The sequence below is a fragment of the Piliocolobus tephrosceles genome, chromosome 4, assembly GCF_002776525.5.
Source record: "Piliocolobus tephrosceles isolate RC106 chromosome 4, ASM277652v3, whole genome shotgun sequence".
NCBI lineage: Eukaryota > Metazoa > Chordata > Mammalia > Primates > Cercopithecidae > Piliocolobus > Piliocolobus tephrosceles.
Genome location: NC_045437.1, coordinates 49,944,304 through 49,957,507, shown reverse-complemented (window position 1 = coordinate 49,957,507; position 13,204 = coordinate 49,944,304). Strand labels below are relative to the sequence as shown.

General features: G+C 38.4%; 1 protein-coding gene across 1 annotated transcript in view; it reads left to right on the top strand.

Annotated features, from left to right (window-relative positions):
• Positions 1–9,904, top strand: part of SLC30A5 (solute carrier family 30 member 5) — a 40,266-nt gene extending 30,362 nt beyond the window's left edge. The window contains exons 14-16 of the mRNA XM_023207900.3: positions 1,738–1,964; positions 6,867–6,995; positions 8,312–9,904. Of these exons, the coding sequence (XP_023063668.1) occupies positions 1,738–1,964; positions 6,867–6,995; positions 8,312–8,482 (527 nt within the window). The 3' untranslated portion in view covers positions 8,483–9,904. The remainder of the gene's footprint in view (positions 1–1,737; positions 1,965–6,866; positions 6,996–8,311) is intronic.
• The last annotated feature ends 3,300 nt before the right edge of the window (positions 9,905–13,204 follow it).

Below are 13,204 nucleotides of genomic sequence, written 5' to 3'. Positions count from 1 at the left end.
GCCTGGGAGACACAGCGAGACTCCATCTCAAAAAAGAAAAAAAAAAAAATTTAAAAAGGGACATTTTATGCTTTTTTTGGCAACACATATACTAACATTAGAAGAGTACAGCAAAGATTAGCATGGCATCTAATTTTGAAAAATAAATAAATAAATAAGTTCTATAATATGTGATAACATAGATGAACTTTAAGGACATTATGCCAAGTGAAATAAGCCAGTCATGGAAAGATAGATACTGCATGCTTCCACTTACATGGAATGAAATTCATAGAACCAAAGGATAGATTGATGGTGGCTAGGATGAGGGGGAAATGGAGGTCACTAACCCACAGGTATAAAGTATTAATGGCAAGACGAACAAGTTCTAGAGATCTGCTGTACAACATTGTACCTAAAGTCATTGATAATGTTTTGTGCACTTAAAATTTTCTTGTTAATTGTTCTTACCACAATAAAATTTTAAAAATTTTAATGAAAATGAATCTTGCTGTAGAACAAAAAAAAAATTTAAAATGAAAATAAAAATATAGCAGGAATTCTGATGTCACAGAAATTTTTTTTTTTTTTTCTTTTGAGATGGAGTTTTGCTCTTGTTGCAAAGCTGGAGTGCAATGGCACAATCGCGGCTCACCACAACCTCCGCCTCCTGGGTTCAAGTGATTCTCCTGCCTTAGCCTCCTGAGTAGCTGGGATTACAGGCATGCACTACCACACCCAGCTAATTTTGTTTTTGTTTTTGTTTTTGTTTTTTAGTAGAGATGGGTTTTCTCCATGTTGATCAAGCTAGCCTCAAACTCCCGACCTCAGATGATCCGCCCATCTCAGCCTCCCAAAGTGTTGGGATTACAGGTGTGAGCCACCATGCCCGGCCATCACAGAAAACTTTTTAAAAAGAAAATGAGGCCAGGCACAGTGGCTCACATCCGTAATCCTAGCACTTTGGGAGGCCGAGGTAGGCAGATCACCTGAGGTCTGGAGTTCAAGACCTGTCCCTCCAGCATGGCGAAACTCTGTCTCTACTAAAAATACAAACCAGCTTGGTGTGGTGGCAGGCGCCTGTAGTCAGTCTCAGCTACTCAGGAGGCTGAGGCACGAAAATCCCTTGAACCTGGGAGGTGGAGGTTGCCGTGAGCCGAGATTACACCACTTTACTCCAGCCCGGGCAACAGAGTGAGACTCTGTATCCAAAAAAAAAAAAAGAAAATGAAAATATATTTGTTCTTAAATGTTAGTGTTTAAATGATAATAATTATAGAGTCCTTTTCATAGTAACGGCTGAATAGATATTAGTTGCAAGGTAAACACAGTGTGCTATTATGAACCCTCATTACAAAAAGGAAATTCTTACTCCTTTTTTAGAAATTTTTATTGCACTATAAAAAAAATGGAGGAAGTACTAATCATTTATTATGATTAATGGTTTATTCTGATTGCTTAATATAAGTAATTTGGGTAATGTCAAAACTTGCCTCAAGTATGATTTTTGGGAAGCCTTTCCAGACAAAGTACACCTTAAATTGAGCACGCTGTGTCATGAGTGCCCATGTCCTTATATTTTTACCACTGTATTCTAAATTCCTTGAGAGCAGTGATCATGTTTTAGGCATTTTGAAGTACTAGCCAGTAGCAAAGTATGTGGTGCACTGTAGGTATCCAGTAATATTGGTAGAATGTATTAAAAAACTAAATTAGATGTGCCTTAATTTTTAATGCCCTTGTATATTTTATTTGTAGGTGTATTTCTACATGTTTTGGCAGATACACTTGGCAGCATTGGTGTGATTGTATCCACAATTCTTATAGAGCAGTTTGGATGGTTCATCGCTGACCCGCTCTGTTCTCTTTTTATTGCTATATTAATATTTCTCAGTGTTGTTCCACTGATTAAAGATGCCTGCCAGGTTCTACTCCTGAGATTGCCACCAGAATATGAAAAAGAACTACATATTGCTTTAGAAAAGGTACTGTATGTAATTTCTTCACTACTTTCTTCCTTGAAAATCACATTTTTGGCCGGGCGCGGTGGCTCAAGCCTGTAATCCCAGCACTTTGGGAGGCCGAGACGGGTGGATCACGAGGTCAGGAGATCAAGACCATCCTGGCTATCACGGTGAAACCCCGTCCCTACTAAAAATACAAAAAAAAACTAGCCGGGCGAGGTGGCGGGCGCCTGTAGTCCCAGCTACTTGGGAGGCTGAGGCAGGAGAATGGCGTAAACCCGGGAGGCGGAGCTTGCAGTGAGCTGAGATCCGGCCACTGCACTCCAGCCTGGGCGACAGAGCAAGACTCCGTCTCAACAAAAAAAAAAAAAAAAAAAAAAAAAAAAAAGAAAATCACATTTTTGAGGTCTTTGCTGGAAATAAAACAGACAACCAAATAAATAATAAAACAAAAAGAGGCCAAAAAAGAAATATAAAGTAGCATTTAAAATTTAATAAGTTGACCTAACAAGAAATATGCAAGGTATAAATGAGAAAAATACAGTTTTATTTAAAGGACATAAAACAGTGACTGAATAGATGGATGAGATTTTCTTGAATGAAAAGACTCTTTATTATAATGATGTTGATTTTATTTTATTTAGATTTCAATTTAGTTGCCTTCATTGGGTATTTTTGTTTATAGTTTGTGATGTTCTAAAATTATTTGGAACTTACTTGGAAGAGTTAGTGCTTGAGACTAAGAAAATATACAGAATTAATTAATAGGATCCTACTTTGTAATTATAAAGTAACAGAATTATGTGACAAAACTAATAGTTTGGTCCTTGCACAAGAATAAAGACATAAATCAACTTTTAAAAAAATAATAAGTTCCCATTCTTGTGACCTGGGATTGTTTCCTGGGCAGCGCAAAAAAAAAAAAAAAAAAGTAACAATAATAATAATAAGTTGTCTGTAAAAGAAGAAATAATAAAAAATGAAAATAAATGAAGAATTATGGTATATAGCATAAAAGAAGAAAAAAAAATAGGTTGTCCAGAAACAGACACAGGGTTTATGGAATTCAGTATATAGCAAAGATGGTATTTTAGATCACTGGGTAGAAATAGTTGACATAAATAACCAACTTTCGATTAATTACTTCTCTACTTGGTGGGGAAAAAAAAAGCTATTATCTCCTATGCCATATTACATAAAAATACATTTCCAGTGGATTAAATATGTAAATGACAAAAAAATTATGAAACTACTAAACAGAAAAATATTTTTGTTTGTTTTTTGAGAGGGAGTCTTGCTCTGTTGCCAGGCTAGAGTGGAGGGGTGCGATCCCAGCTCACTGCAACCTCCGCCTCCCAGGTTCAAGTGATTCTCCTGCCTCAGCCTCCCAAGTTGCTGGGATTACAGGCCTACCACACCCAGCTAATTTTTGTATTTTAGTACAGATGGGGTTTCGCCATTTTGGCGAGGCTGGTCTTGAACTCCTGACCTCAAGCTATCCACCCACCTCGGCCTCCCAAAGTGCTGGGATTAGAGGTGTGAGCCACCACGCCTGGCCAGAAAAATATGTTTATAATCACAAAGATAGGAAAAGCCTTTTTAATATACTTGAAACCAGAAGCCGAAAAGGGAGGATAAAATTTGCAAATTTGACCAGTTGAAAATTGCCAGTTGGTGGAAGATTTCATTAACAAATATAAAACACAAAAGGCAGACCAGGAAAAAACATTTGGAACACATATAAACAGGCAAAGGCTTACTATGCATAATACTTTAAGTCAAGAAAAAGACAATCTTAGCTGGGCATGGTGGCTCATGCCTGTAATCCAGCACTTTGAGAGGCTGAGGTGGGCAGATCACTTGAGGCCAGGAGTTCAAGGTCAGCCTGGCCAACATGGTGAAAGCCCATCTCTACTAAAAATACAAAAATTAGGGTCGGGTGCGGTGGCTCACACCTGTAATCCCAGCACTTTGAGAGGCTGAGGCAGGCAGATCACGAGGTCAGGAGATCGAGACCATCCTGGCTAACATGGTGAAACCCCATCTCTACTAAAAATACAAAAAATTAGCCAAGCATGGTGGCAGGCACCTATAATCCAAGCTACTTGGGAGGCTGAGGCAGGAGAGTGGCTTGAACCCAGTAGGTGGAGGTTGCAGTGAGCTGAGATCATGCCATTGCACTCCAGCCTGGGCAACAGAGCGAGACTCTGTCCTCCCCTACGAAAAAAAAAAAAAAATTAGGCCAGGCGTGGTGGCTTACACCTGTAATCCCAGCACTTTGGGAGGCCGAGGTGGGTGGATCACAAGGTCAGGAGATTGAGACCATACTGGCTAACACGGTGAAACCCCATCTGTACTAAAAAAATACGAAAAATTAGCCAGGCGTGGTGGTGGGCGCCTGTAGTCCTAGCTACTCAGGAGGCTGAGGCAGGAGAATGGCACGAACCCGGGAGGCGGAGCTTGCATTGAGCCAAGATCACGCCACTGCACTCCAGCCTGGGCGACAGAGTGAGACTCCATCTCAAAAAAAAATTAGCTGGGTGTAGTAGTAGCGCACACCAGTAATCCCAGCTACCTGAGTGACTGAAGCATGATAATCGCTTGAACCCAGGGGGCAGAGGTTGCAGTGAGCCAAAAATCACACCACTGTACTCCAACCTGGGCAACAGAGCAGGACTCTGTCTCAAAGGAAAAAACAGTCATGTAGAAAAGTAAGATGAGAATATAAACCAGCAATTCCTAGAAATAAACAAATATAAAATAGACTATCTTTCACCTTGTGGTTTTCTACATCATATTAAAGAATTGGGATCTGCTGATGAAAAGATGGCATCTTGAATATTTAAGTTCTATCATCTTTTTTTTTTTTTTTTTTTTTTTTTGAGATGGAGTCTCGCTCTGTCACCTAGGCTGGAGTACAGTGGCCGGATCTCAGCTCACTGCAAGCTCCGCCTCCCAGGTTTACGCCATTCTCCTGCCTCAGCCTCCAGAGTAGCTGGGACTACAGGTGCCCGCCACCTCGCCCGGCTAGTTTTTTGTATTTTTAGTAGAGACGGGGTTTCACTGTGTTAGCCAGGATGGTCTCGATCTCCTGACCTCGTGATCCGCCCGTCTTGGCCTCCCAAAGTGCTAGGATTACAGGCTTGAGCCACCGCGCCTGGCCCAAGTTCTATCATCGTAACCCATTGTTTTCATAAATGAAATTAGTAAAGTTTCTCTCACCTCATAATTAGTGGATAGTAGTACATCATGGGGTTTTTTAAAGTTGTTGTTTGTTTGTTTTGTTTTTAAATAGAGCTGGGGTTTCTCCATGTTGCCCAGGCTGGTCTTGAAATCCTGAGCTCAAGCCTCGGCCTTCCAAAGTACGGGATTATGGGCATGAGCCACCATGCCTGGCCTAAAGTATTTTTTATTTCAATAATAACATATGCCTGTTGCAGGCCGGGTGTCGTGGCTCACACCTGTAATCCCAGCACTTTGGGAGGCGAGGCAGGTGAATCACAAGATCAGGAGTTTGAGACCAGCCTGATCAGTATGGTGAAACCCCATCTCTACTAAAACTACAAAAAATACAAAAATTAGCTGGGTGTGGTGGCACGTGCCTGTAGTCCCAGCTATTCAGGAGGCTGAGGCAGAAGAATCGCTTGAACCCAGGAGGCAGAGGTTGCAGTGAGCGGAGATCGTACAACTGCACTCCAGCCTGGGCGACAGAGTGAGACTGTCTTAAAAATATATATATAATATATAATAAGTATATATATATAAATAATGTGTGTGTGTGTGTATATATATATATATATATATATGCCCTTTGCAGAAAACTTCAAAATACAGAAAAGTGCAAAAAAGAAAAAAAAGTCACATAATTTTGCCAGGAATTTTGCCAGGAAACAAAAAGAAACACTTTTTGTTTCCTTCCCATTCTATAAAACGCTTATGTAGTGTTTTATAAATTTTCTTCCCACTTAATAATGTCATGTTGATTAATATTCTAATACATCGTTAATGACTGCAGTATTACATTATATGGGTAGTCAATAATTTATTTAACCAATCCTCTGTTGTTGTACATTGAGGATATCTTTTGAACATGTTATCTCTCTATAACAAATAATGTGCATATGAATGTATCTGTGTAAATGAGACCTTGTAGTTCATTGAATGTGTCTAGGTAATGGTTAGAATAGGCAGAGTTGTGCTGTATCAGTGAAAATAAGGGTACTGCTGTTGATAAGAGCCCATTTTAGGTATAAAGATAGCTGTAATAGCTGGTCACGGTGGCTCACGCCTATAATCTTAGCACTTTGAGAGGCCTAGGTGGGCAGATTGCCTGAACTCACAAGTTCGAGACCAGCCTGGGCAACATGGTGAAACCCCATCTCTACTAAAATACCAAAAAAAAAAAAAAATTAGCCAGACGTGGTGGCGTGTGCCTATAGTCCCAGCTACTTGGGAGGCTGAGGCAGGAGAACTGTTTGAACCTGGGAGGCAGAGGTTGCAGTGAGCCGAAATGGTGCCACTGCACTCCATCCTGGCGACAGAGCAAGACTCCGTCTCAAAAAAAAACCAAAAATAAAATAAAGATACCTGTAAGACCCATTTGCCTTCTAACTCAGAGCTGCTATACTAGCATCATTCCTAGGTGAGATAGCTTTTTCCCCCACACATCTGTAGCCTCCAGAAATAGATCAGAATATTTTAGGCACCTTTACTTTAAGCTAATTTCCCTCTCCTATTCCTTCCTGCTTCTGGCTTCTCCTCATCATGGCTGGTTTTTTGTTTGTTTTGTTTTGTTTTTTTAATGAGCTTAATAGTGATCCTGGACCAAGGAACTTGTGTGTTTACTTTCTGTCAGAAAGCATCTCCATTGTGTTGTGTAAAGTAGCCTGTATGACCGTTTATATCACCTCTTTTATTTGACAGATACAGAAAATTGAAGGATTAATATCATACCGAGACCCTCATTTTTGGCGTCATTCTGCTAGTATTGTGGCAGGAACGATTCATATACAGGTGACATCTGATGTGCTAGAACAAAGAATAGTACAGCAGGTAAAATATTTTGTTTTTAAAGTAATTTCAATTGAGGTAATTCATACCCCAAATTTTACACCTCATAAGTTATATGGCTCAGTAGTCATTTACTATTCAAAAATATCAATCTTCCAACTCTTTTTTTTTTTTTTGAGACAGGGTCTCACTGTGTTGCCCAGGCTGGAGTGCAGTGGCATGATCTCGACCCACTGCAACCTCCGCCTCCTGGGTTCAAGCAGTTCTCCCTATCTCAGCCTCCCAAGTTGCTAGGATTATAGGCACCCGTCACCATGCCCACCTTTTTTTTTTTTTTTTTTTTTTTCCTGTATTGGTAGAGACGGGGTTTCACCATGTTGGCCAGTCTAGTCTCAAACTCCTGACCTCAGGTGATCCGCCCGCCTCGACCTCCCAAAGTGCTGGGTTTACAGGCAAACCATCATTCCTGGCCTAATCTTCCAACTCTGTAACGATAATATCACTTACTTTTTACGTCTAGATTTGTTTTATATCTAAAAATTGTTAAAATAAATGAAGTTTTGTGTTTAGAGGATAAGCTTTAGTTAATGTAAAAAAAATTCATTTATGAATTTGGTTCATCTTGGTTCCCAGTAGATTATCAAAAAATAAGTTATTATAAATATACTCCTAAATTAGTAATAATCAGCTTGGCAGGGTATATGCTATGGTTGGAGATAGAGGTCAGAACAGTTACTAAAAGCCCTATTCTAGATGTGCCAAATTGGAAACAATGGCTGTTTTCCTTTTCTACTGTGAATGTCAAATCAGTAATTTACTGACCTAAAAGAGTCTAATATTTTAACTAACTAAATGATGAACATTACTTTGAAGATTTATCTTGGACTACTGTAACTGTTTGTTTGTTTGTTTACTCATTCATTTTAGAGACAAGATCTCACTGTGTTGCCCAGGCTGGTCTCAAACTCCTGGGCTCAAGCGATCCTCCTGCCTCAGCCTTCCTGGGCCACTGTGCCCGGCCTGTAACTATTTTAAAAATGTGACACAGGTTTAATATTCGTTATCTAAAATGCTTGGAACCAGAAGTGTTTTCGATTTGGGATTTTTTTTTTTAATACTCGCCTTACACTTACCAGTTGAGCATCCCTCATCTAAAAATCCCAATCCAAAATGCTCCAATGAGCATTTCCTTTTAGCACCACCTTGGCACTCAAAAAGTTTCAGATTTTAGAGCATCTCAGATTTCGTATTTTCAGATTAAAGATACTCAACCCGTATCAACAATGTACAGCATATTAAGACATGTGTACTAAATGCATTACTCTAAATGCTTTGAAATGTCTGGATTTTTATAACAGGTTACAGGAATACTTAAAGATGCTGGAGTAAACAATTTAACAATTCAAGTGGAAAAGGAGGCATACTTTCAACATATGTCTGGCCTAAGTACTGGATTTCATGATGTTCTGGCTATGACAAAACAAATGGAGTCCATGAAATACTGCAAAGATGGTACTTACATCATGTGAGATAACTCAAGAATTACCCCTGGAGTATGAACAATGAAGATTAAATGACTCAGTATTTGTGACATTGCCAGAAGGATAAAATTTCACATTAACTGTACAGAAACAGAGTTCCCTACTGCTGGATCAAGGAATCTTTCTTAAAGGAAATTTAAATACAGAATGAAGCATTATGGTACAAGTGGAGTAATTATTTAAATTATGTGTATAAAAGGAATCAAATTTTGCGTAAACATGATGTATTACATCATCTTCAAAAATAGATATGATGGATTCTAGTGAAGACCAAAATTACTTCTGTTTACTTTCTATCAGGAAGCATCTCCATTGTAAATATGTATTTACATGTTTATTACAAAGACCCAAATGAAAAATTTTTAGTCCATTTTTTGCATAGACTAAGGATAAAATAGGAATAAAAGTTCTATATTTATGGATTTTCTGTATATAAAACTGGTTTCTAATTATAACTTAAGTCCATTAAGTAAAATCTGTATTGCCACTTTAAATGTAAACTAAATTATTTGGGAGAAACTTCAACCACTGATATGAGATAAGCAGTGAGAATAGGGAAGTGTATAACATCACAGTTTTTGATGTATTACAAAAACCAACCACTCTATAAAATAAATTTTTTTTACTTTTGGTAATATTTGCAAATGAATAATTTATTAGGTTAAAGAACATATACTAAGTTGTGTCCATGTTATTCATTTACTTACCATGTTCCTTTAAAGTAGAATATTTCATTTCTTATTATATATTTGACATTCCAAGCTGCTTATCAAGCTGGTATCCAAGCAGTGGTAAGCTTTCATCCTTTCTTAGCTCCATATGTTGTGAAACAGCCAGTTAAGACAATCGTAAATAATTGTCAACTCACAGTTGAATTATCTGCCTATGGAGGTAACTTTTTCTAATTTCTGGAACATATATAAGAAATACCAAAGAATAGGTAGTTATTTCAAAATTTAATAAGTAAACATTTGAGCACCATGAAATCAAAATACCCTATAACTACTTTCTATAGTCATATCCAATTTATATTTTTTTCATTTCCAGTTGTAACTAGATATGTAGTAAAGTCTGAAAAGACTTTACGATAGATAATAACATGCAGTTTTAGCAGCACCAAAGAATGTTGTCCAAAAGAAACTTTTTAATACCTGTCTATTTATAACCATCTGAATATTTTCATTCTTATATTAAGGATTTTGATAAGTAGGTTGAATTTAGTATGAGTACTATTTTCTTATATATAACACAATGGCAAACATGTATTATAAATCATATTTTTGTCTTACCAATTTTAATATATGAGGGATTTTAGAAATTTGTTGTAAGTTATTTTTATATTCTTTGTCTTTTGCATATTTTTTTGCCAAAATCTTCGATACATATTAAAATTTTTGAGTGGTGGGAAAATAATTGCATATTGATGTTTTCATGCAATATTTTTACATTAAAAAAAATTTAAGTAGATAGGTGCAATAAATATTACACCAAAGTTAAAATTGTCATTTCCCTTAGAAGATATATAAACAGCAAAAAAATAATTGATTGTGAGATATTAGAGTGAGAGAGAGAGCAGGGGCTGAAGGTTAGGGAGGTACAATTAGAAAGTATGGAAACTCTAATACTGAAAGCACCAGGGTACTGTGTTTCAGCTCATGCAAATCATGCAACTAGGCCAGGTGCAGTGTCTCATGCCTGAAATCATGGCACTTTGGGAGGCTAAAGGGAAAGGATAGCTTGAGCCCAGGAGTTTGAGAACAGCCTGAGCAACATAGCAAGATTCCATCTCTACAAAAATTTTTTAAAATTAGCTGGGACATGGTGGCACACACCTCTTGGGAGGCTGAGGCAGGAGGATTGCTTGAGCCTAGGAGGCCAAGGCTGCAATGAGTCATGATGGCACCACTGCTCTCTAACCTGGGTGACACAGCAAGATCTTAAAAAAAAAAAAAAAATTCATACAACTTTAGGCAAATCAGCCTCTCTGAGATATCTTTTTTTTTTTTTTTTTCCTCATACATAAACTAAATAAAACCTGCTCAAATCTACTGCACAGGATTTGGGAACAAAAAGTATAATGTATGTGGAAATGCACTGGAAGTTGAAAAAGGCTAAATAAAGCCAAAGAATTGTTACTATTTTAAGCCTGACTTCAAAGGTAGCCATCATTAACTTGTCTCTTTTTTTCTATAAATCAGCATCTCAAGAGATTAATTAGATGTTTAATGTATAAATAAGTTAAAAATAATACCCAAAGTAGAAGCCTGTTTTGAGGGAGGGGAGTTTGGATTTTTTTTTTTTTCCAGAGACAAGGTCTCACTCTGTTGCCCAGGCTGGAGTTCAATGACATGATATAGCTCACTGCAGCCTTGAACTCCTGGGTTCAAGCAATCCTCCCACCTCAGCCTCTCCAGTAGGTAGGACTGCAGGTGCACACTACCATGCCCAGCTAATTTATTATTTGTTTGTAGAGACAGGGTTGCAACATGTTGCCCTTGCAAGTCTCGGAACTCCTCAGCTCAAGTGATCCTCCCACCTCTTCTTCCCAAAGTATTAGGATTGTAGGCGTGAGCCACTGCACCTGGCCCAGAAGCCTGTCTAATACTTCATTTGCCCCAAGAAAGGTGATGGTGGTTATATACCACACCATTAATTTATCTTCCTTCCCTTTCTCTCCAACCATGGTTTTCTATTACTACCAATTTGGGAGTTCATGATGTAGACTTAGAATAAATTTTACATCTTTTATAATATAAATTTATTGTTTCTTTAACGTGATAACTGATCAAGGCCCGGCACAGTGGCTTACACCTATAATCCCAGCACTTTGGGAAGCTGAGACAGGAGGATCACCTAAGCCCAGGAGTTTGAGACCAGCCTGAGCAACAGAGAGAGATCCCCATCTCTAAAAAAACAGAAATAACTGATCAAATTTTAAACTTTTCTAATTTCATCAGAAAATTAAGCTACATAATTCGGTGTCTCTAACCAAAGGATCCTGGTTTTACTTTAGATTATGATTCTCCCCTAAAATGTCTACTATAGTAATGCAGAGATGTGTGTTTTTACTAGTTACTAGTCACATGGTCCAAAGTTCAGAAGAGTAAATGGCATAAAGACTTCCACTTCTTTCACTCACATACACAGCTCTCCGCTCTAGAAACGACCATTCTTGTCAGTTTCTAGACTCTTTCCAGATATTATATGCATACACAAGAAAAAATGTGTGTATTACTTTTCACTTAGAAATTATTCCATAATTAAAACAGTAAAAAGCATTCTTTTTTCAGCTGCCTAGTAACTCCATTGATGGATTTTTTTTTTTAAGATTGGTTCTAATCTTTTGCTATTCTAGACAATACTAATATGAATAGCCTTATACAGACATTTTGCATGTGTGCAAATAAATATGTAGGGTAAGTTCCTACAAGTGGAATTTCAGAGTCAAAGGGTTTGGAACATTTATAAATTTGAAAAATATTACTAAATTTTACTCCATTGAGATTGTAACAGCTTACCTTCCTGCCAGCAATGTTAGATGTCTTAAAATGGAAAGAGAGAAACATTTCTTACGGCCTTAATTAGTAGCAAATTAAATATATAGGAAGATTATATTTAGATGGCTGAGCTCAGTTATAAAGCCACTAAAGTTCATTTCATTTTAGAGTGATTTTCCAGAAGGAAAATTTTCTGGTAAATTAATTATTTTATTTAATTTAAATGGTAAATTACCAATTTTTTTTTTTTTTTTTTTTTTTTTTTTTTAAAGACAGCCTTGCTCTGTCACACAGGCTGGAATGCAGTGGTGCGATCTCTGCTCATTGCAACCTCCACCTCCCAGGTTGAACTGATTCTCCTGCCTCAGTCTCCCGAGTAGCTGGGACTACAGGCATGTGCTCACCATGCCCAGCTAATTTTGTATTTTTAGAGACACCGTGTTGGCCAGGCTGGTCTGGAACTCCTATCCTCAGGCAATCGGCCTGCCTCACCCTCCCAAAATGCTGGGATTACAGGCGTGAGCCACCATACCCGGCCCTTTTTCTGTCTTATTCCTTGTATCCATAGCACATTTCTGACACAGATGTTCAAAGATGGTCATATGCAGTGCATATAGAAACACTGTTCTGTTACATATTTTCTTTCCTGATATTTTTATTAAGGTGTTTTTAACATAGAATAAATGGCCTGGGCGTGGTGGCTCATGCCTGTAATCCCAGCACTTTGGGAGGCTGAGGTGGGCAGATCACGATGTCAGGAGATTGAGACCATCCTGGCCAACATGGTGAAACCCTGTCTCTACAAAAAATACAAAAAAATTTGCTGGGCTGGTTGTGGTGGCTCATGCCTATAATCCCAGCACTTTGAGAGGCCAAGGTGGGTGGATCATGAAGTCAGGAGTTTGAGACCATCCTGACCAACATGATGAAACCCCGTCTCTACTTGAAAAAAAAAAATACAAAATTTAGCCAGGCCTGGTGGCTCACGCCTGTAATCCCAGCTACTCAGGAGGCTGAGACAGGAGAATCGCTTGAACCCAGGAGGTGGAGGTTGCAGGAGCCAAGATCATGCCATTGCACTCCAGCCTGGGCAACAGAGTGACACTCCATCTCAAAAAGAAAAAAATTAGCTGGGCGTGGTGGTGCGTGCCTATAATCCCAGCTACTCAGGAGGCTGAGGGCAGGAGAATCGCTTGAACCAGGGAGTCAGAGG